We start from the raw sequence: 24856 nt of genomic DNA, 5'->3' as shown, positions 1-24856 counted from the left end.
GGCTATACGGCATGGTAAAAATTTGGCTGCTAATACGTTATACTGTGTTTTCATGTCTTAACTGTAGGAATTTTCCAAGGATTAGTCCTTGATTTTCTACTTTATTTTTGCAAGCCATATCTTTGAAGATAGCATGTATTTCCTGAGTCCTTTGTGTTTGCTAGGAGTTGGAATTGACTTCATGGGAAAGGGTATGTGTTCATTTCTGCCAAGTTTGTATAATCAAAGTAAGTATAATTTTACATTCTCACATAAACTCTAGTTTCACATTTTCAACCTCCTTACTGTGGATTTTTTTTTTTTTTTTTTTTTTTACTGTGGATTTCTGCTTAGATATTTAGTTATCAGTCTGTACCTTGTCCATCGATTCATCCATTTATTTTTTGTTTTAAGCAGCTTGAAAAATAAATAAGATACAAAAAGCATACAGTTTGGTGGTGGTAGGAGACAGAAATGCGTATGTCATTAGAAGTTAAATGAAGTACTTACAGGATTTAGTGGTAGGATCAAGGAGAGACTGGGTAGTTGTATCCAGGAGGAAAAAGAAAAGATTCGTAGAGGGGGTAATGGTTGAAATGAACTGCTGAAGATACATATGTGGATTAAAAGTATTCCAGGCAAAGAGAAGCCCGTGAGCCAGGACAAAGAAACACAAAATGCTTTGGTATGTTGTTATCTACAAGTAGCTGTACATATATTGCTAACCATATAAGGCAAGGAGCTATGGTGGCACAATGGTTAAGCACTTCTCTACAAACCCAGCAGCTCTGGCGGGGAAAGACCTGGTGATCTGCTCCCATAAAGGTTACAGCCCAGGAAACCCTATGGGGCAGTTCTGCTCTATCCCATAGGGTCTGTGTGAGTCGAAATCGACTCAACGGCACCTGATAAGAACAACAACCGATAAGGCATATAATGTTGTATGGAAGTAGAAAGGATGAGTTAGGCTGGGACTAGATCGTGTATAGAATACTAAGAGGCTGGAATTTATTATATGGGGAATGGAAAGATTTAAGCTGGAATTCTGTGATTGGACTTGAATTTTACTTATAAATGCGGTCATAAAGTTTAATAACTGTTTTGTCTTGTTTAAATACAGGACAATTCATAATAAAAGACACTGATTTAAGTTTTATGAACCTGTAATTTTTTTTTTAATGAGGCTGAAGTTAACTTTTCCTTAGTTAATTTTTTAGTTAGCATATTCTAATGGGTTTAACACATTTATTTTCAAGAGGTGTGATGCTTTAGTGCCTGTAAACACTTGTAATAGGATTTTATACTTATGTCATTATTTCATCATAATTCTAGTGAGATTTGCTTGGAAGCCATTGTCCAGATGCTGGATGATTAGTGGTAAGGTTTTAGTTCATTGCTTGTCATTGAATGGCTTTCAGAATGAATTTACTGGTTTTATACTTTATACTATATGCTAACATTTGAAAGTCTAATTCAATGGATATTCTTATTCAGTGAAAAATAATGTCTGCATTCTGGCTTAATGATAGTTTTACTTTGCAATGAAAAGTTAGAATTTGTGACTCAAAAGAAAATTGACTTAGCTTTATAATTTTCGTGGCCCTCCTCACCTAGTGGTATTTCTTTTTCAGATATTAAAACATGGCAACATAATTTTTAAGATTATGAAAGTTTACACTTTTCCAACTATATGGGTATACTAAGCTATATAATAAACACTTATGCATAAGTTACTGTCTTAGTTATCTAGTGCTGCTATAAGGGAAATACCCCAAGTGGATAGCTTTAACAAAGAGAAATTTATTCTCTCACAGTCTAGGAGGCTAGAAGTCTAAATTCAGGGTGCCAGTTCCAGGGGAAAGCTTTCTCTGGGTCGGCTCTGGGGGAAGGTCCATGTCGTCAATCTTTAATGGTCGAGGAGCTTCTCAGCGCGGGGATCCTAGGTCCAAAGATGCAGTATTCTCTGGCTCTTGTTTCTTGGTGGTTTGAGATCCCCATGTCTCTCTGTTCACTTCTCTCTTTTATATCTCAAAAGAGGTTGATGTAGGACACAGCCTAATCTTGTAGACTGAGTCTTAACTCGTTAACATCCTCAAAGTAGGATTTACAATACGTAGGAAAATCACATCAGATGACAGTATGGTAGACGGTCACATAGTACTGGGAATCATGAACTAGCCAAGCTGACACACATTTTTGGAGGACACAGTTCTATCCATAACAGTTGCTATTCATGGAAAATGTTTAATTTCCTTTTCTTTTATATAAAAATCATAAGAGGAACATTTTCAGCATCAGATGATGAGTGGCAAGAAAACAACGATTTTTGCAACGTGTTCAAGCCAACACCTTTTAGGAATTCTTTTGCGTGTATTCTACAAAGATTAACTGTGTTTATAATTTCATTTGGAAGAATAAAATGCTGCCGAGCCGTTGCTTTAGGTATATGTTTTGTATTTTTTTTTAAATAATTTTTATTGTACTTGAAGTGAAAGTTTACAAGTCAGCCTCTCACATATACACTTATATACACTTCATTACATACTCCCAATTACTCTCCCCCTAATGAGACAGCCCGCTCCCTCCTTCCAGTCTCTTTTTTCGTGACCATTTTGCCAGCTTCTAACCCCCCTACCCTCCCATCTCCCCTCCAGACAGGAGATGCCAGCATAATCTCAAGTGTCCACCTGATGCAAGTAGCTCACTCCTCATCAGCATCTCTCTCCAACCCATTGTCCAGTCCAACCCATGTCTGACGGGCTTCGGGAATGGTTCCTGTTCTGGGCTTACAAAAGGTTTGGGGACCATGACTGCCGGGGTCCTTCTAGTCTCAGTCAGACCATTAAGTCTGGCCTTTTTATGGGAATTTGGGGTCTGCATCCCACTGTTCTCCTGCTCCCTCAAGGGTTCTCTGTTGTGTTCCCTGTCAGGGCAGTCATCGTTGTGGCCGGGCACCATCTAGTTCTTCTGGTCTCAGGATGATGTAGTCTCTAGTTCATGTAGCCCTTTCTGTCTATTGGGCTCCAAATTACCTTGTGTCCTTGGTGTTCTTCATTCTCCTTTGATACAGGTGGGTTGAGACTCATTGATATATCTTAGATGACGCTTGCTAGCGCTTAAGACCCAGATGGCACAGTTCAAAGTGGGATGCAGAATGTTTTCTTAATAGATTTTATTTTGCCAATTGATTTAGGTGTCCCCTGAAACCATAGTCCCCAAACCCCTGCCCCTGCTTCGTTGACCTTCAAAGCATCCAGTTAAGTCAGGAAACTTCTTTGCTTTTGGTTTAGTCCAGTTGCGCTGACCTCCCCCATATTGAGTGTTGTCCTTCCCTTCACCTAAAGTAGTACTTATCTACTATCTAATCAGTAAATACCTCTTTCCCACCCTCCCTTCCTCCCTCCCCCCTCTCTTTACCAGAAAAGAATGTTCTCTTCTCAGTTTAAACTATTTCTGAAGATCTTATAATAGTGGTCTTATACAATATTTGTCCTTTTGCAGCTGACTAATTTCACTCAGCATAATGCCTTCCAGGTTCTTCCATGTTGTGAAATGTTTCATAGATTCATCACTGTTCTTTATCGATGTGTAGTATTCCATTGTGTGAATATACCCTAATTTATTTATGCATTATTCCGTTGATGGGCACCTAGGTTGCTTCCATCTTTTTGCTATTGTAAACAGTGCTGCAATAAACATGGGTGTGCATATATCGGTTCGTGTAAGGGGTCTTATTTCTCTAAGATATATTCCTAGGAGTGGGATTGCTGGATCGTATGGTAGTTCTATTTCTAGGTTTTTAAGGAAGCGCCAAATCGATTTCCAAAGTGGTTGTACCATTTGACATTCCCACCAGCAGTGTAGAAGTGTCCCAATCTCTCCACAGGCTCTCCAACATTTATTATTTTGTGTTTTTTGGATTAATGCCAGTCTTGTTAGAGTGAGGTGGAATCTCATTGTAGTTTTGATCTGCATTTCTCTAATGGCTAATGATCGAGAGCAATTCCTCATGTACTGTTAGCCACCTGAATGTCTTCTTTAGTGAAGTGCCTGTTCATATCCCTTGCCTAATTTTTAATTGGGTTGTTTGTCTTCTTGTGCTTGAGTTTTAGCAGAATCATGTAGATTTCAGAGGTAGGCGCTGGTTGGAGATGTCCTAGCTGAAAATTTTCTCCCAGTCTGTAGGTGGTCTTTTTACTTTTTTGGTGAAGCCTTTAGGTGAGCATAGGTGTTTGATTTTTAGGAGCTTCAAGTTATCTGGTTTCTCTTCATCATTTTTAATAATGTTTTGTATTTTGTTTATGCCGTGTATTGGGGCTCCTAAGGTTGTCCCTATTTTTTCTTCCATGATCTTTATCGTTTTAGACTTTATGTTTAGGTCTTTGATCCATTTGGAGTTAGTTGTTGTGCATGGTGTGAGGTATGGGTCCTGTTTCATTTTTTTGCAGATGTATATCCAGTTATGCCAGCACCATTTGTTAAAAAGACTATCTTTTCCTCAATTAACTGACCCTGGGCCTTTGTCAAATATCAGCTGCTCATATGTGCATGGATTTATATGTGGATTCTCAATTCTGTTCCATTGGTCTATGTGTCTTTTGTTGTACCAGTACCAGGCTGTTTTGACTACTGTGGCTGTATAATAGGTTCTAAAATCAGGTAGAGTGAGGCCTCCCACTTTGTTCTTCTTTTTCAGTAACACTTTACTTATCCGGGGCTTCTTTCCATTTTGTATGAAGTTGGTGATTTGTTTCTCCATCACATTAAAAAATGTCATTGGAATTTGGATCAGAAGTGCATTGTATATATAGATGGCTTTTGGTAGAGTAGACGTTTTTACAGTGTTATGTCTTCCTCTCCATGAGAAAGGTATGTTTTTCCACTTATGTAGGTCCCTTTTGGTTTCTTGCCGTAGTACCTTATAGTTTTCTTAGTATACGTCTTTTACCTCTTTGGTAAGATTTATTTCTAAGTATTTTATCTTGGGAGCTACTGTGAATGGTATTGATTTGGAGATTTCCTCTTCGATGTTCTTTTTTTTGATGTAGAGAAATCCTACTGATTTCTGTGTTTGTCTTGTAACCTGATACTCTGCTGAACTCTTCTATTAGTTTCAGTAGTTTTGTGGAGGATTCCTTAGGGTTTTCTGTGTATAAGATCATGTTGTCTGCAAATAGAGATACTTTTACTTCTTCTTTGCCAATCTTGATGCCCTTTATTTCTTTGCCTAGCCTGATTGCTCTGGCTAGGACTTCCAGCACAATGTTGAATAATATTGGTGGTAAAGGGCATCCTTGTCTGGTTCCCGTTCTCACGGGAAATGCTTTCAGGCTCTCTTCATTTAGGATGATGTTGGCTGTTGGCTTTGTATAAATGTCCTTTATTACGTTGAGGAATTTTCCTTCTATGCCTATTTTGCTGAGAGTTTTTATCATGAATGGGCGTTGGACTTTGTCAAATGCCTTCTCTGCATCAATTGATAAGATCATGTGGTTTTTGTCTTTCGTTTTATTTGTATGGTGGATTACATAAATTGTTTTTCTAACGTTGAACCGGCCTCGCATACCTGGTATAAATCCCACTTGGTCATGGTGGATTTTTTTTTTTGATATGTTGTTGAATTCTATTGGCTAGAATTTTGTTGAGGATTTTCGCATCTAAGTTCATGAGGGATATAGGTTTAAAATTTTCTTTTTGTGTGGTGTCTTCGCCTGGTTTTGGTATCAGGGATATGCTGGCTTCATAGAATGAGTTAGGTAGTATTCAATTCTTTTCTATGCTTTGAAATACCTTTTGTAGTAGCAATGTTTACTCTTCTCTGAAAGTTTGGTAGAACTCTTCAGTGAAGCCATCTGGGCCAGGGCTTTTTTTTTGTTGGGAGTTTTTTGATTACTTTTTCAATCTCTTTTTTTGTTATGGGTCTATTTAGTTGTTCTACTTCTGTTTGTGTTAGTTTAGGTAGGTAGTGTGTTTCTAGGAATTCATCCATTTCTTCTAGGTTTTAAAATTTGTTAGAGTACAATTTATCATAGTAATCTGATATGATTCTTTTAATTTCAGTTGGTTCTGTTGTGATATGGCCCATCGCATTTCTTATTTGGGTTATTTGTTTCCTTTCCTGTATTTCTGTAGTCAGTCTGGCCAATGGTTTATCAATTTTGTTAGTTTTTTCAAAGAACCCGCTTTTGGCTTTGTTAATTCTTTTGTTTTTCTGTTCTCTAATTCATTTAATTCTGCTCTAATATTTATTATTTGTTTTCTTCTGGTGCCTGATGGATCTTTTTGATGCTCTCTTTCTATTTGTTCAAGTTGTAGGGACAGTTCTCTGATTTTGGCTCTCTCTTCTTTATGTATATGTGCATTTATTGAAATAAATTGACCTCTAAGCACTGCTTTCGGTGTGTCCCAGAGGTTTTGATAGGAAGTGTTTTCATTCTCGTTGCATTCTATGAATTTCTTTATTCCCTCCTTAATGTCTTCTATAACCCAGTCTTTTTTGAGCAGGGTATTGTTCATTTTCCAAGTATTCAATTTCTTTTCCCTGATTTTTCTATTATTGATTTCTACTTTTATGGCCTTATGATTAGAGAAGATGCTTTGTAATATTTCGATGTTTTGGATTCTGCAAAGGTTTGTTTTATGACCTAAAGTGTGATCTATTCTAGAGAATGTTCCATGTGCACTAGCAAAAAAATGTACACTTTGCAGTTGTTGGGTGGAGTGTTCTGTATAAGTCTATGAGGTCGGGTTGGTTCATTGTAGCAATTAGATCTTCCGTGTCTCTATTGAGCTTCTTACGGGAAGTCCTATCCTCCGAAAGTGGTGTGTTGAAGTCTCCTACTGTAATTGTGTAGGTGTGTATCTCACTTTTCAATTCTGTTAAAGTTTCTTTTATGTATCTTGCAGCCCTGTCATTGGGTGCATAAATATTTAATATGGTTATATCTTCTTGGTCAATTGTCCCTTTAATCATTATGTAGTGTCCTTCTTTATCCTTTGTGGTGGTTTTAACTTTGAAGTCTATTTTGTCAGAAACTAATATTGCCACTCCTGCTCTTTTTTGATTGTTGTTTGCTTGATATGTATTTTTTCCATCCTTTGAGTTTTAGTTTGTGTCTCTGAGTCTAAGGTATGTCTCTTGCAGGCAGCATATAGACAGATCGTGTTTTTTTTTCCCAGTCTGCGACTCTCTGTCTATTGGTGCATTTAGTCCATTTACATTCAGCGTAATTATAGATAAGTATGAGTTTTTTTTTTATGAGTTTAGTGCTGTCATTTTGGTGCCTTTTTTTGTGTGTTGTTGACAATTTCATTTTTCTACTTTTTTGTGCTGAGAAATTGTTCTTTGTAAATTGTGTGTTCCTCATTTTTATAGTAGTTGAATTTAGTTTTGCTGAGTCGTTATGTTTGTCTTGGTACAGAATTGTTAGACCTCTTTGTGTTTACCTTAATATTTACCCCTATTTTTCTATGTAAAAACCTAACTTGTATCATCCTGTATCGCCTTGGTTTCCTCTGCATATGTTAGATCTATGGCTCCTGTATTTAGTCCCTCTTTTTTGATTATTGTAATCTTTTACATAATGACATCAATGATTCCCTGTTTTGAGCATTTTTTTTTTTAATCTTATTTTGTTTTTGTGATTTCCCTATCTGAGTTGATACTAGGATGTTCTGTGACCTTGTGTTGTGTTGGTATCTGATATTATTGATTTGATGACCAAAGAATTTCCTTTAGTAATTCTTGTAACTTTGGTTTGGTTTTTGCAAATTGTCTAAGCTTGTGTTTATCTTTAAATGCCTTAATTTCACTTTCATATTTGAGAGAGAGTTTTGCTGGATATATGATTCTTAGCTGGCAGTTTTTCTCCTTCAGTGCTCTATGTATGTCATCCCATTGCCTTCTTGCCTGCATGGTTTCTGCCTAGTAGTCTGAACTTACTCTTACTGATTTTCCTTTGTAGGTGACTTTTTGTTTATCGCTGGCTGCTTTTAAAATTTTCTCTTTATCTTTGGTTTTGGCAAGCTTATGATAATATGTCTTTGTGATTTTCTTTTGGGGTCTATCTTGTATAGAGTCCGATGAGCATCTTGGATAGATATCCTTTCATCTTTCACAGTGCGAGAGAAGTTTTCTGCCAACAGATCTTCACCTATTCTTTCTGTATTTTCTGTTATCCCTCCCTGTTCTGGAACTCCAGTCACGCGCCAGTTATTCTTCTTGATAGAGTCCCACATGATTTTTAGGGTTTCTTCATTTTTTTTAAATTATTTTATCTGATTTTTCTTCAACTATATTGGTGTCATTTGCCTTATTCTCCATTCCCCCACTCTGCATTCCTATTCCTTGATTCAGGTCCTCTGACTTCCTATTGAATTGTCTAATTCTGTAATTTTATTGTTAATCTTTTGGATTTCTGAATGCTGTCTCTCTATGGATTCTTGCAGTTTATTAATTTTTTCACTATGTTCTTGAATAATCTTTTTTATTTCTTCAACTGCTTTATCAGTGGGTTCCTTGGCTTTTTCTGTGGATGCCTTATTTAATTACTGAGGTCATCCCTGATGTCTTGAAGCATTGTGTATATTAGTTTTTTATATTCTACGTCTGGCAATTCCAGGAATGTATCTTCATTTGGGAAAGATTTTGATTCTTTGATTTGGGGGTTTATAGAAGCAATCATGGTCTGCTTTTTTATGTGATTTGATATCGACTGCTGTCTTTGAGCCATCTATAAGATGTTGTAATGATTTATATTTGCTCACTGAGTCTTCTTGTTTTGTTTTGTTTCAGTACACCCAAATGGGCTACTAGATTGTGCTATCTTGATTGTTGTAGACTTTGAATCACTTATGTCCTATTACCCTATGGTTTGAGCTGTTACCAGATATATGAGCCTATGAGTCCATTCACTCTTCTTGAATAGAATCAGCTTAGGTGTCCTGATAGTGGGTCACGTAGTGTATGGTGTAGGCTGTCATCTATTAATGTAGAGGAGTAGTGGAGATGGTTGTATGCACCAGATTCTAGTAGTGGAAGGGGGTCACACTCTGAGGAGGGCAGGATGCTGACAGCCTTCCCCCACATGCCAGTGAGGTTGGAGTGTCTGTATTCTCTCACGCTCTCTGGTGCGTGGGCTCTGCAGCTGTACTTTAGGCATCCAGTGCTTGTATCTCTAAAGATTGGTAGGCGTCACCATCCTCAGACCCCTATAGCAGGTGGCTAGTAGTGTGGGTGGAGCTTCAGCCCTCAGTTCCCTGCTGTGGATCAGTGAGGGCTCTGTTTAATAGGTAGAGAGGCATCAGACCTCCAGAGCTTGCCTTTCCACAGCTCAGGTAAAACAATTACAATCAGATCTCTATCAGAATTGCCTTTGCATTATAATAGCCACCTTGTTCCCTGTAGGGATGAAAGCCAAAGACTATGGATCTCTTATGCTTGGCTGGAGCTGGTTTTGTATTATTATTCCAGTTTAGGGAAGCCAGGAAGGATTTTTTCCCCATTGTTAATTGCTGCTTCTCTAAGGCCAGGAGAAAGGGTTAGAAGAAGAAGAAGAAGAAAAAAAAAAAACACAACCCTGCAGAGCACTTTACTCCCTGGCCCAGGAAATTCCAATGTTAATGAATCCTGCTGAGGCAGGGAAGGGAGGGATCAGATAGATACGAGAGAATAGCTGTGGCAATATAGACAAAGTTACTTATCTTGTTTGGTGAGGACTGTTTTATCTGAGATGCCAGAGGGGCGTAAGGCCTGTGTGCACTGGCTGGGTTGAGATTGCCCCTGAAGATTGGGGCTGCGTCCAGTCCAGTGCTTTCTCTGTCCCGTGCTTTCTCCATCTCAGGAAGCCGTGATGAGCTCCTCCGTGTTTAGTCCAAAGCCCAGTGCCAAGGTTTTCTGACTGGGACGCTGGCTCCAGGCTCTGAAACGAGTCGCTGCTTCCCTGTGGTTTCTCTTTCTCCTGTCAGCCACGTTGGTGTGCAGCCTGCGTGCACTGGCTGGGTCCCCGCCGAGGTTACTCCAGGGGGTTAGAGCTGCGTCCTGTGCTTGCCCCATCTTAGTAAGCCGCGATCAGCCGCTCCGCTCTGGCACCAGGGAACCTCGAGGCCTTAAGGCTGTGGCGCGGGACGCTTGCTCCGGAAGCGGTTGCTGCTTCACTGCGTAGCTTTTTGCTCCCCTGTCACTCAGGTCAACTCCTTAGTTCTGTGTTTGATGGTCAGGGTTCGTAGATTGTCACGTATATAATCGAGTCACTTGTTTTTTCGAGTCTTTGTTGCAAGAGGGATCGGTGGAAGCTTCTACCTATTCAGCCATCTTGGTTCCGCCGCCTATGTTTTGTATTTTTAATAGATTAGTATCATGCTCTCAATTTTGTAATCTTATGCACTTCCTTGTCTTTTTAATTTTGGGGGCAGAGCTTTTATGAAATTATTTAAATGGGAACATACCTGTTGGTCGATACTGTACTTCTTTCAGGTGATTTGGAGCATGCAGTGTATAATTTTCGCCGTACCTTTCAAAGCGTCCCTACCATCACTTTTAAAGATGAGTATTTGTGCCAGAGCTGTTTTACTGCATATTTGAATAGTAATTCATGGTTTTGTTTGTTTGGTTTTGTGTTTTGCTCGGTTGTTCCAGAAAAATGTGAATAATAAAAGTACTCCAATACAAAAGTTGTACTCTGTGCTTACCGGTATGGATTTGGAAATTAGGGAGACCTAGGTTCACATGTCAGTTCTCCTGCTTTCTGTTTGCATAGTTGAGGTGGGTCAGTATTCTTAATCTTTAAGCCTTACCACCAGCATCTGTAAAATAAGGAAATACTTTGTAAATATGGTGTTGTGGAGGCATCTGACCTCCTCGTCTAACTTTGAAGCAAGGGGGAGAATCACCATCAATATCAGCCCAAGGCTGATTCCTGTGAAACAGAGGTCAGTCATAGATCCTTTCTGCAACCTTTTTTCCCAATTCTGATACCAGCCGTCCCTTCCACAGCACTGTCTCCTTCTCTGCTGGCTGTGATAATTGTTTGCAATGGGTATACAGAACTCACAGACCACACTCACAGTTACGGGGTTTATCAGGGAAGTAACAGGTTACTATTTAGGATTAGGAATGACTCATGATACAGTTCTTCAATCTGGACAGCCTGTTCTCAGCTGTGGTTGCATGCAGGCCTCTCTCTGGCTCACGGCCTCTTGGCCTGGCCTCTGCCCTGCTAGGGCAAATGTTATAAAGTTCTTTAGCTCTGCTAATAAGTGCCTGGGGCACCCCACTGTGCTAGGAAGCCTCCTGCTGAAGGCGCTCAGTTCTCTTGCTCAGTGGGTCAGCACATCCATTGTAACCGCCTTGGTCCTTGAGCTGGGAAGCCTACTGTGCTGTCTCATGCCAACCTCCTGGTTTGCTGCCACTGCTTCCCTGCCATTGCTGCTTGCCACCTTGTGCCATCTCCAATGTTACAACTCTTTCTGTTTCCTGGCTCTAGAAAGTTCTAAGCACAGGGATCCCAGGTCCACAGGATATGCTTTGCCCTCTTCTTCTTGATGGTAGACAGGCCCTTCCTTTGTAAAACTGACCAATCCCTTAAAGAACAAAGGAAGGAGTAAGGAGAAGTTCTGAGACTCAGTTCTAGCTTCCTGGATGGTGAAGAAGTTTGCTGAGGTGCTACAGGCTGAGACATTCCTGCAAATTTAGCTTTTATGGATTCGCAAAAGAAAATGGCTTAGACAGGGCTTTGAACTGGCTCTTCCCTGTTAAGTCATGGCTGAGGAAGTGAAACCAGAACAGACTCAGATTTGTAAAATTTGATTGAAGTAGAATGATAACCAGAACAGGAGAAATTACACGTCGAAGCCCAGGTAGAAACCTAATCTCCCTCTTAGAAAACAAGGGCAGTATACGAGTTGCATAGCAAGCAGGTCTCTTGCCCCTTGCGTTTTGAGCAGAGTCAGAAACAGTGGTACCCTTCTCAAAGATGGCAGCCGACCATACTGCTTTGAATGTATATCGCTCTCCACAGTCCTGTCAATAATCCCATCTCATGCATCAGGCTCTTGAAAGGGCTCACTGGCTTCTTCCGAACCTCTCATTCCAGGGCTTCAACATGTAATTTTTCCCATTCCAGTTATTGTTCTGGATCACCCAAAATTTGAGTCTGTTCTGGTTTCACGTAGTTGGCCATGACTGAGCCAATTTGAAGCTCTGGATTTAGAGCATATGCTTTATCAGAACCCAGCATATCTAGATGAATTTTTTGTAATAGTCAACAGGGTTATTACATGTGTTATTAGTCTGACCAAAAATTGTATTTGTTTGAAGAAGTTGTTCAGAGCATACATAGCTTTTGGGAATTACACCTACTGCTCACTTACCAACTGTCTTGTTATCTGACATTTCACTTACAACACTAGTAAAAAAATCTACTGACTGTTTCGTGCATTAATGAGGAGTTGGGATGACAACAGCAGCTCTGAAGCATCCCTTCCCTTGAGGAGGATGTCTGGCGGCCTCCGTGAAGCTGGGCTGTACTGCCCTGTGCCCTTTACTCCTCCTGCCAGTGGGAGCACTATATCCAGCTGCCACATGGGGCCAGCCTCCTCATTGGCCATGGCCTTTGGGCAGATGAGCAGGTAGCACCAAGCCAGCAGGCGCCTGTTCTGCATTCCCAGCTCCTGATGTGGCCTGAGGCCCTGCAGCTCATTCCTTTTTTTTTTTTTTTTTTTAAATTATTATTTAGGTGAAAGTTTACAGAGCAAATTAGTTTCTCATTAAACTGTTAATACACAAATTGTTTTGTGACATCAGTTGCCAGCCCTGTGATGTGTCAGCACCCTCCCCTTCTCCACCCTGGGAACCCTGTTTCCATTCATCCAGGTTTCCTGTCCCTGCCTTCTCATCTTTGCTTTTAGGCTGGTGTGCCCATTAGTCTCATACACATGATTGAATTGTGAAGCACGTCTTTCACATGTGTTACTGTTGGCCCCATAGACCTATCTAATCTTTGGCTGAAGGGTGAACCTTAGGAGTGACTTCAGTAGTGAGTTAAAAGCATGTTCAGAGGCCGTACTCTCAGGGTTCTCCAGTCTCTGTCAGATCAGCAAGCCTCGTCTTTTTTTTTTGTGTGTGAATTTGAATTTTGTTCTACATTTTTCTCTTGCTCTGTCCAGGACCCTCTATTGTGTTGCCTGTCAGAACAGTTGGTGGTGATAACCAGGCACCATATAGTTTTTCTGGGTTCAGTCTGGTGGACGTTGTGGTAGTTGTGGTCTAGTAGTCCTTTGGACTAATATTTCCCTTGCATCTTTGGTTTTGTTCATTCTCCTTTGCATCAGCTGGGATGGAACCAATAGATATATCTTAGATGACCGTTCACAGGCTTTTAAGACCCCAGTTGCTACTCGCCGCAGTCGAATGTAGAACATTTTTTTGTAGACTACGTTATACCAATTGAGCTAGATTGGTATAACACATCCCCCAAGACCTTGGTACCTAGCCCTCAGCCCAGTAGCTCAGTCCTTCAGGGCGTTTGGATGTGTCTGTGAAGCTTCTATGACTTTGCCCTGGTCCAGTTGTGCTGACTTCACCAGTATTATGTACTGTCTTACCCTTCACCAGAGTTACAACTTATCTACTGTCTAGTTAGTGTTTTGCCCTCCCTACTTCACCCCTCCCTCATAACCATCAAAGATTTTTCCTTTTTGTGTGGAAACATTTCCATGTGTTTTTGTAATAGTGGTCTCGTTCAGTATTTGTCCTGTTGTGATTGACCTATTTCACTCAGCATAATGCCTTCCAGATTCATCCATGTTGTGAGGTGTTCTGCAGATTCGTCATTGTTCTTTATCATTGCGTAATTTTCCATTGTGTGTATGTACTATAGTTTGTTTTTCCATTCTTCTGTTGATGGGCACTTAGGTTGTGTCCTTTTTTTTGCTGTTATGAATAATGCTGCAGTGAATATGGGTGTGTATATGTCTATTCTTTTGACAGCTGTTAGTTCTCTAGGATATATTCCTAGGAGTCGGCCTGCAGCTCAGAGTTGCTGTGGAGTGGGAAGGGAGGAAAGAAAGAGGCATTGAAGAGGGTATTTGGAAGAAATACATTCGAATTTAATGACTGGAACTGAAGCCTCTGCCTCGGTGGGACGAGTTCTCCTCCAGGTTCCCAGAGCCCTCACAGAAAGCCCGGACCCTTGATGACTCCCCAGGCCTGGAGGGCAGAGCAGGCTCTGGAGTCTTGAGTGCAGAGCTTGCAGGAGCTTGGGGTAGGTGGGAGCGTAGCCCTAGAGGCGGCTCTGCAAAGGAAAGTCTGACCCAGCACACGAGGAAGGTAAAGTGGTTAAGCCCTGGGCCCTCTAGTCACGTAGCCTGGCCTTACCTAGCTTTCTCTCCTCCAATCCTCCTTTTCCTCAGAGGAATAATCTATAACTGGACTCGTCACACTGATGAGCACATCAGTAAATCTTGTTGTTGTTAGGTGCCGTATAGTCGGTTCCAGCTGACTCACAGCAACCCTATGTACAGCAGAACGAAACACTATCTGGTCCTGTGGTGTCCTTAAAATCGTTGTTATGCTTGTTTGTGCCTGTTGTTGCAGCCGCTGTGTCAGTCCATCTCATTAAGGATCTTCCTCTTTTTTGCTGATCCTCTACTTTTCCAAGCACGGCGTTGTTCTATAGGGACTGGTCCCTCCTGGTAACATGTCCAAAGCATGTGAGATGAAGTCTCACTATCCTCACTTCTAAGGACCATTTTGGCTGTACTTCTTCCAAGACAGATTTGTTCATTTTTCTGGCAGTCCATGGTATATTCCACATTTTTTGCCAAGACCATAACTCAAAGGCATCAGTTCTGCTTTGCACTACGTTATTCATTGTCCAGCTTTCACATGCGTATGAAGTGATTGAAAACACCAGGACTTAGGTCAGACTCACCGTAGTCCTTAAAATGACATCTTTGCTTTTTAACACTTTAAAGAGGTCTTTTGTAGCAGATTTTCCCAGTGCAATTCATTGTTTGATTTCTTGACTGCTGCTTCCATGGGTATTAATTGTGGACCCAAATAAAATGAAATCCTTGACAACTTCAATCCTTCTATGTTTATTATGATGTTGCTTATTGGTCCAGTTATGAGGATTTTTGTTTTCTTTATGTTGAGGTGCAATCCATATTGAAGGCTGTAGTCTTTGATCTTCATCAGTAAGTGCTTCAAGTCTTCTACACTTTCAGGAATCAAGGTTGCTTCATTTGCATATCTCAGGTTGTTAATGCATCTTCCTCCAGTCCTGATGCTGAGTTCTTCTTCATATAGTCCAGCTTTTCGGATTATTTGCTCAGCATACAGATTGAATAAGTATGGTGAAAGGATACAGCCCTGATGCACACGTTTCCTTGACTTTAAACCACTCAGTATTCCTTTCTTCTGTTCGAATGACTGCCTCTTGATCTATTTACAGGTTCCTCATGGGCACAATTAAGTGTTCTGGAATTCCCATTCTTCACAATGTTATCCATAATTTGTTGTGATCCACAGAGTCTAGTGCCTTTGCATAGTCAGTAAAACATAAACATCTTTATGGTATTCTCTGCTTTCATCCAGGATCCATCGGACATCAGCAGTGATATCCCTTGTTACAAGCCTTCTCCTGAATCAGGCTTGAATTTCTGGCAGTTCCTGTTGATATACTGCTGCAAGCACTTTTGAATGATCTTCAGCAAAATTTTACCTGTGTGTAATAGTAATGTCATTGATGATTTCTGTATTCGGTTGGATCACCTTTCTTTGGAATAGGTGTAAATATGGATCTCTTTCTGTCGGTTGGCTGCGTAGTTGTCCTTCACATTTCTTGGCATAGATGAATGAGCGCTTCTAGCATGGCATCTGTTTGTTGAAACATCTCAATTGGTATTCTGTCAATTCTTGGAGTCTTGTTTTTCACCAGTGTCTCCTGTGTAGCTTGAACTTCTTCCTTCAGTACCATCGGTTCTTGGTCATGTGTTCCCTCCTGAAATGACTTAATATCGACCATTGCTTTTTGGTACAGTGACTCTGTGTATTGCTTCATCTTCTTTGATGCTTCTTGCATCATTCAGTATTTTGCCAGTAGAATCTTTCAGTGTTGCAACTCAAGGCTTGGATTTTTTCTTCAGTTCTTTCAGCTCGAGAAATGCTGAGCATGGCCAATGCCAGGCCATTTCAACTCACTAATGCCTAGGATATCGATGTTCATGTGTTCCGTTTCATTTTTGACGATTTCCAATTTTCCTAGGTTCATGCTTTGTACATTCCACATTCTGATTATTAATGGATGTTTGCAGTTGTTTCATTTTATTTTGAGTCATACCACGTAGCTGATGAAGGTCCTGAAAGCTTGACTTCCTTCACATCATTAAGGCCGACTCTACTTTGATGGGGCAGCTCTTCTCCAGTTGTATTTTGAGTGCCTTCCAACCTGAGGGGCTCATCTTCTGGCACCATCAGACAGTGTTCTGCTGCTATTTATAAGGTTTTCACGGGCCAATTTTTTTTTAGAAGTAGACTGCCAGGACCTTATTCCTAGTCTGCCTTGGTCTTGAAGCTCAGCTGAAACCTGTCCACCATAGGTGACCCTGCTGGTGTTTGAATACTGGTAGCATAGCTTCCAGCGTCACAGCAACTCGCAAGCCCCCATAGTACAACAAACTGACAGATGCATCAGTAAATCTTAGCTGTTATTATTTCTGTGAATGTATTTTCTAAATTAAAAAATTTGGACAAATGGATGGTCTGACAACAAAACAAAACGAAATCCTCCGTTTTCGCATATTGCAGATTTTCACATAATGACCTGGTCTTTGGGCCTGACCGTGTCGTTAAGTGACCATGACTGTTTATATTATCCTACTTTGAAAGTTCCTTTTTTTTTTTTTTAGTTAGTATAAGGGATTTTATTTTTTGATTGCAAGTAATTATAAAAATTTAAGTATGAGATATAGTAGAATCTAGAGATACATACAGATTTAATCAGACAAGAGAGAACTGCATTAGGAGTCAATGAAATTATTAGCATCAAAACAAGTTAAATACATGTTTTGTTTAAACTTTATACCTGGTAATTCAAGATTATAATTTGATTCACGAAAGTTTTTTTCCTACGTGTGTTCTGGAATATAGACACTCTGATTAAAAACAGACTGTTTCCCAAAAGTTATTGTGATTTGGATTTTTGTAACTCAAAATGCATGTTGCCATAGAAACCATGTTTCATGGTATTTGATTCTTATTTAGCTTGGAAATGTATTTAATTTTGCGTAGACTTAGTCCGTGGTGCTGTATAGCTGTATGTATGTATATGTGTATATATATATATATTTTTTTTTTGGGGGGGGGGGATTTCATTTAGTTTCTACTTGGGATGTATTTCTTTTAGTGGCCAGTTAGTATAAAAAAAAAAAAACCGGGGAAATTCTCTTAGAAGTATGGACATGATGCAAATTTCTTTTATTTTCTCTCTCTCTCTTTTGATTACTTGAATGCCTAAGATCATTTGTAGCCTTGGTTTCTAAGGGAAGAAGCTTTTCTTTAAATTCAGGATTCCTGGCATTTCTAAGCCTAAAAGGAAGTAGTAAAGAATAAAATTACGTCTTCAGACTTATATGGACTTACATGTATGTGGTTAAATTTAATACTAGTAGTACTGTTAACCCAAAAGGTTGAGATAAGCCTTGATCCCGTGGCAGTAGGAAATACAGCATACTCGAGCCATTCATATGACTACTATATAGATGACTTTCAGTAGGAAATTTCATAAATATTGTACTGTATATTCACCTTCAAGCAGGATGGATAGAGGTAGGAAATGGAGATTGTCTACACAGAAATTCTAGATAAAGGAAAGTGTAGAAAATTTTTCTTAGTAAGTGGGCCTGATTTATATTTGTTTCTTGAATCTAGAAGAATATAGCAAACTTACTTAGTTATTTGTTCTTACCAGCTTCAATAGTTTTTGCCTCTTCCCTGAGGATCAGCTCAGCTCTATGTTCTGATTTACTCCAGTTCGTCTCTGCAAACCCTTATATTCATTTATTTAACTAGTATTTATTGAATGCCTACCAGGTACTAGACTCTGTACCAGATACCAGGATTACAATGCTAAGCAAAATAAACAGTCCTTGCCTCCTTCAAACTTATGGTCTGGTGATGAAATAAGCATAAGTTTATAATTACAATCTGTAGTAAGTGTTAGGAGAGTCTCAAACCTTAAAAGTAGGCACCTGAATGTGCAGATGCCTTTGAAGTAGGGAGGAGAATGGTGTTTTGTAGACCCCCAAATACAAGTCTGGAGTAGAAGTTAAGAGAGGGAGTGAGTAGTGCAAGATAAGGATGGAGATAGAGATAGAGGTTATGGCATGCAAAGACCTGTTAAGCCATGGTAAGGATTGTCCTATGGGACAGTTCCTCAGAGAGCTGATAGGATATTACATTTGATGGGAAACAAAAGGTCATATAGTTCCCCTTAAAATTACAGATTAAAAAACAAAAACAACAGCACATAGCCCGACTCAGGAAATTAAAATCCTTCATTGCTCATATAGCTGCTTAGAGGCAAGTTTGGGGATTCCAAGAAAACTATATGCAAGACATGGTATGTACTTGAAATGGCCTGTCATACTACCTTGTGAAGAGTAGTATGAATGACTCCTTTCATTGAAAGGTAACTTTGACATGAGTACCACTTGGTGCCTTGCCTAGCAGTGCTTTAATTTACTGCATGTGATCTGGAAGTCTAAGAATGCTTTGTGATTTTTATGAAATCGTTTTTTTCCTCTAAGAACATTTTTAAAGTTTCTTAGAGGTCATTCTAACTTTGACCACCCCCCCCCCCCGCCCCGATAATGGAAACTTCTTTCTTCTTTTGTACTAAACGAAGTTTCATGTATATATTTGGAGATTCAGTTAAAGGAGCAAAGACTGACTTAGGAGTCACTTACCCCTTAATGTAAAAAGCTCTCCTGCTTTGCAGGCATCACTGCTTCAGTTGTTTTTGTACCATTATCTTAAGTTTTTAATGTCAATTTAATAGTGGATTTTGGCGGATAAGTTGTAATTTTTCATTGAATTATTAATCTCTAATATCAGATACCACAGAGAAAATATGGAAGAGATAGGGCCAGGGATTGGGAAAGACCTGGTTTTATTCCTGTCTACGCACTTAATGATCTCTTGACGTCTTCATTAGCTGTAAAATGAGAGCAGCTTTTTGGAGGATTGGGATGTGTGTATTAAATGAAATTATATACTGGAAGCACTTGAAACAGTCTGGCATACAGCAAGAGCATAATAAAATCTAATCTTTTTTTCTTGGTCTGAGCTAATGATCCCCTTTTTTCATCTTCAAAAAGTTACTCTAATATTAAATAATTTTGTAGCCTTCACTGAAACAAATTTTAAAAGACTCAGCATTAGGGTCAACTGGGGAGGGAAAGAATTTCTGTGAAATCCTTATTGATTTTTATGGCATCTTCAAGCCATTATATCACTTTGGGAGGTCCTCGGGTGGTGCAAAACGTTAAGCACTCAACTACCAGCTGAAAGGTTGGCAGCTCGCATCCACCCAGGGGCAGGAACACAGGCCTGGTGATTTGCTTCCAAAAGGCTGTAGCCTTGAAAACCCTATAGGGTAGTTCTCTGCACACATGGGGTTGCCATGTCTGAATTGACTAGACGGGAACAACAGCAGCAACAACATCAACAATACATCACTTTGGACGTTGTAATGTCTTGCCCTTCTTAGTCCAGCAGTGGGAACAGATTGAACTCATCTCCTTTGTTCTTTAGTAGATACAAAGTCCATGAAAGGAGGACCTGGGAGCTCAGAAAAGGAGCTCTAGAGATGGGAATGCATTGAATCCATCTTGGATCTGAAAATGCTAGTCAAGTAGGAAAGAAAAATAGGAAGTTTCTAGTTGAGGATCAGGGTATGTAGCAGACCAGAATTTTCATACATAGAAAGATACAAACCTTGAAAGACTCGAAATAGCAGCAACAAAAATTGCATGAATTGAAGGTGTAGGTTTTCAAAGACAGGAAAAGTACAGCTGAAAGATGCCAGTAACAAAGTAGAAAACTTTACAGACGAGATAGCTTCTCTGCCTTAGAGTTTTTCTAATAGCTCACTTCTTTTGACTGGTTTCCCATTTTTTAACTTAAAAAAACAGTAAGAAAATTCTTTCACCTTCTCTCCTTTCCACACAGTTGACTTGCATGCGCGCACGCACTTTCCTTCTCTCTCTCTTCCCTCATTTATTTTCTCTTCCTTCATTGTTTCATTTTCAGTTAAATTTCATGAGATAAAGAACCATGCTAGAGGTTCATCTGTTACTTTTGTCTAGTATATTTTTCTGTCTTGAATGAAACACCACACCACAACAAAATTTCAGAGGCCTTGCTTCTCTCCATAAAATAGTGTTCTTACTGTGTTTTGTGTCATTTAACAGTTGCTCTAGTTTTTATAGGAAACTACCCCAAAGCTCAAGGTCGTTAAAAAAAATACCATCATGTTCACGGCATCGTAGATTGGCTGAGGTAGCTTTTCTCCACAGGTGCCTGACTCTTTGGGTCGAGGCGTGCTACTCAGGTCCTGTTCTTCTTAAGGCGGTTGCAGAAGCTTAAGAGGCACGCCCAACCATACAAGCACTTTTCATGTCTGCTTGCAAGCTGTCTGCTAAAATGCTGTTAGTCAGAGTGAGTCACATTGCCTAGCCCACCAGTGGAACAAGGAAATACATTGTGTCTCTAGTGAGAGAAAGTGAAAAGTGACAAAGGGTATGGCTGCACGAATGGGTGACAAATTGGAAATCTACCTCTGGCTCTGTAGTCCTTTCTGAGCATTATAGCTGCGTGTACATTTTATCTGGTAGTAACTGGTTTGCGTATATACTATTTTGTATTTCACCTCTTTAGCTTAATATGATTTGTATATGTAACTTGTATATAAAAAACTTATAGATTATATATATATATTTTAAATGTATCATTGTTTGCTTAACTCAGACTGTGCTTCTAGGTCCATCTGCATCAAAATCGTTTGAGGTGCTTATTATAAATGCAAATTCCTAGGCCTTAACCCACACCTCTGGAATCGCAGTCTCTGGTGGTGGGGTGGGAGAATTTCCTCATTAACAAACTCGTCAGGTCTTTTTGTGCAGGCTAAAGTTTCAGAACCACTTCTTCAGTGGAAGGACATTCTCAGTGCTTCCATTTTTCCAGTATTATAAATTATAGTCATAAACATTTATACAAATGACTCAGTTCCTTGGGGGTGTTTAATACTCACTCCTTTTTTCATGATTGAATGATTTGTAGTTGAGGAAAATAATACTTTGTATATAAAAATGGGGTTTGGAGTTGTGGTGGTGATAAGGTTATAAACAAGCTTGTAAGATCTTTTAAGGTACTTTGTTTTTACTAAAAGAAGACATTGAATTAGATAAAGTGAATTCCTGTGACATTTTTATGCATCTTTTTTTAATGGTGAATGTCTCATGACTTAGTCATGGTTCCATTGATAGTTATTGGTAATTTTCTAAATGAAATTAAAAAAAAATTGGTAGGTTAAAGAAAATTATGCTTTTCATATTTCAGCTGTGTTAAATTTGGCAATTTGGTCTGTTATTCAACTATTCTAATACTTCAGGCATTATATATGACCTTGTTTATATGCTTTATTGTTAGATATTCTTGGTTATCTCAGCCCTTTAATAAGATTTTTATGGAAATGAAAATTTACTGATGGAATGACATGCACTGCCAATACCTATCAAATACATAGTCTTTTCTTTTTTTCTTGCTGACAGAACCCTGATTTCTTTTTCAGGGCAGCATTATGCCTAGCTGGAAAAAAAAAGAAAAAAAACTACTTCTCAGGCCCCTTTGTCACTGTGAGTGGGCAGGTGACATTGTTCTGCCCAGTGCAGTTTATGGGGAACAGTCACTGCTAAAGAAGGCAGATGTATTTGGCAAACACCTTTTGTCCTTTGTCGTCCCTTTATGCTACCTTTGTCGTCCCTTTATGCTACCTGGGACTTGGAAAGGAAACTGAAGGAGGGAACTGTGGGGTGACAAACATAATGGTGAATGTCTCACACTAAGGATGTCTGAGTGGGAAGAAAGGAGCTTGGATCCTTGATGCCTTGTGGGGTGTCCATATCAGATCTGTACTGCCCACCTCTAGGCTTCCTGTGTTAGAAATAACAAAGCAAAGCATTCTAGTTTGAAACCACCTTTTAGTTAGAACTTTGTTCTATGTAGCTGAATATAATTTCTGATACAGATAGTTTCTGTAAAAGATATTTGGAATAGTTTGTCTCAAAGCTAACTTGCAAAAAGAAAAAATCAAGCGTGTTTTGAAAGGCGCTTTTTGCTGTTCTGACATCGATGTATCTATATGCAGAATATTTTTAAGTTTTGTGCTTTGCAGTAATTTGAAATTTGAAGAAAAGTTGCAAGGTTAATGCAAAGACCTTCCATAGCTTTTTTTTTTCCTCTGAATCATTTGAGAAGTTGCATACATCATCATGCCTCTTTACCCCTAAATATATAGTGTGTATTTCCTAAGGATAAAGATAATCTCTTATATAACTATAATGTAACTATCAAATCCAGAGAATTTAATTTTAATATAATATTTCTATCAAGCAGTACATATTCAGATTTCTCTACTTGTCCCAGGAAATACTACAGATCATTTTTTCTTCTTCTAATATAGAATCTAATCCAATCTCATACATATACTTGGCTACCATGTCACTTTAAAACGAAAAACCCCAAACCCGTTGCTGTTGAGTCGAATCCAACTCATAGTGATCCTATAGGACAGAGTAGAACTGCCCCATAGAGTTTCCAAGGAGCACGTGGTGGATTCGAACTGCTGACCTTTGGTTAGCAGCCATAGCACTTAACCACTATACCATCAGGGTTTCCCATATCCAGTGAGCTTTCTTTATTTTATGGTGCTCTCTTAAAGTTTTTGGGAACTTGTTTTCAGAAATACAGAGATATAGGGAGGAACATGATTCTTACTTAGGGAGGTTTGATACTAGAATCCTATCCTGCTGCTACTTTTTCTCTCTAGAGTTCTGACCAATAGAGTATAAACAGATTTGAAACCAGTGGGAGCAAATGATCGATTCTGTATAGGGACCTTTTTTAACAGCTAGATTGGAGAACGGGATGATTGTCGTACTCCTTGAATAGACCTTGGCATCCTCATGATGCAATATACCTACCCAAAGTGTAGCCTGCCGAAAGCAAGCCTTTTTCAAGCACCCCAGGTGCCTGGATGTGGTCTGCCCTAGGGCTGGGGAGATATTACCAGCCAAAGAAAGCCATTGACATGGAGTCGATTTCGACTCACAGCAACCCTATGGGACAGAGTAGGACTGCCCAAAAGGGTTTCCAAGGAGCAACTGGTGGATTTGAACTGCTGGCCTATGGTCAGCAGCCAAATGCTTAGCCACTGCACCACCAGGGCCCCGATATTACCAGAGCTACCTGGATTTCAGTCAGTGGTCTCAAACTCATCTGTTGAAAGCATTAAACAGATGTTAACAGATAATCTGTTTTCTTCAGTTCTTCTCGGTCTTTATCAGTCCTTTTCTTGTTAGGAGGCAAAGATGAGCGTGTGGAGAATGGGGCTACAAACTGTTACTCCATTAAGACTTCTTTTAAGGTAGAAGCCCCCTTTTGGAAACTTGAGAATGAAATGAAAGCTTCGCACTACTGGTTCATTCTTCCTAAAAGAATGACGTTCAGTCTCTCTCAAATTTTGTGTGTGTGTTTCTTTTTACTCTAGTTTTAATTTGTTTTGTTTTGTTTTTAACCAAAGATTGTTTTTTTCCTCATTGTATGTTTTCAGAGTGTAATGGTTTTGTTTCTTTTCCCTTCCCCCAGCACCAGCAGACATTTTTGTATCAACTCAGAGAAATTACTGGGATTAATGACACTCAGATACTACAGCAAGCTTTGAAGGTATGGCCTTTGTTTTATGACATACAGTTTATGGTTTACCTACCGTATTTGAGAGTTGAGTTTTCTAGTTATGCCCTGTGATAGTAGAGATATAGGAATGGCCTTCTGTAATGTAAGAGCCTTACTTAATTTTGAGCACATTAGTTTTTAGCAGCCTGGTGTTCCAAAATAATCTTGTAGCAGATGACCTTTCTTCATGTGAAACACGTTTCATGCAAAATGATGGGTTGAGAATCTGAATGTCAATTGTAGGTTTTACTAAAGAGCCATACCTTGAGGTAGCAGTGGGGGGTGGGGGGGGCCAGGGCTGGTGGGGGTGGGCAAGGTGGTAGAGGAAGAGGGAGAAGAAGAAAATTAATAGAGGGTCAAAAGCATAAGTTTTTTTCCTCCCAATAGAAGAAATAGAAATTAGATTCCATTCAACTAATTCTACTTTAAATTAAGAACTTTAAACATCAAACTGTTCAGTATACGCAACAAATGAAGTGCATATTTTGGTCGTGTCTTATGGTGCACCCTCATGTCCACACCGAGGCACCCACATCAGCAATATATACATTGAAAAAGATCAAGCGAATGAAATATGTTCAAGAAATAGAACTCATCTTAGACTTATTTGTATATTGCTACTAAAGGCTTAAACCCAAAAAAACCCAAAGGCTTAAAGCAATATACAAATAAGTCTAAGATGAGTTCTATTTCTTGAACATATTTCATTTGCTTGATCTTTTTAATAAGCCTAAGATTGAGGTTTTTTTTTTATTTTAATTTTTGCCATTACAGGCATACTTGTGGCTCCAATCCCCGATTCTGAGCTAGGTGTATTTCATTTTTTCTAGAAATAATGTGCTTATCTTTTAGATGATGACAATC

The 24856-nt window shown here is 39.3% G+C and overlaps 1 protein-coding gene across 8 annotated transcripts in view; it reads left to right on the top strand.

Annotated features, from left to right (window-relative positions):
* The window catches only part of USP25 (ubiquitin specific peptidase 25), a 167790-nt gene that overhangs the window by 20457 nt on the left and 122477 nt on the right, over positions 1–24856 (top strand). For all 8 annotated transcript variants that reach the window (XM_049858421.1, XM_049858420.1, XM_049858419.1 and 5 more), the window contains exon 2: positions 23906–23983. In XM_049858421.1, the coding sequence (XP_049714378.1) occupies positions 23906–23983 (78 nt within the window). The remainder of the gene's footprint in view (positions 1–23905; positions 23984–24856) is intronic.

This window comes from Elephas maximus, chromosome 18 (assembly GCF_024166365.1).
Source record: "Elephas maximus indicus isolate mEleMax1 chromosome 18, mEleMax1 primary haplotype, whole genome shotgun sequence".
In the NCBI taxonomy this organism is placed as follows: Eukaryota; Metazoa; Chordata; class Mammalia; order Proboscidea; family Elephantidae; genus Elephas; species Elephas maximus.
Note: the sequence above shows the minus strand (reverse complement) of the source record. Positions and strands in the feature narration are given on the sequence as shown.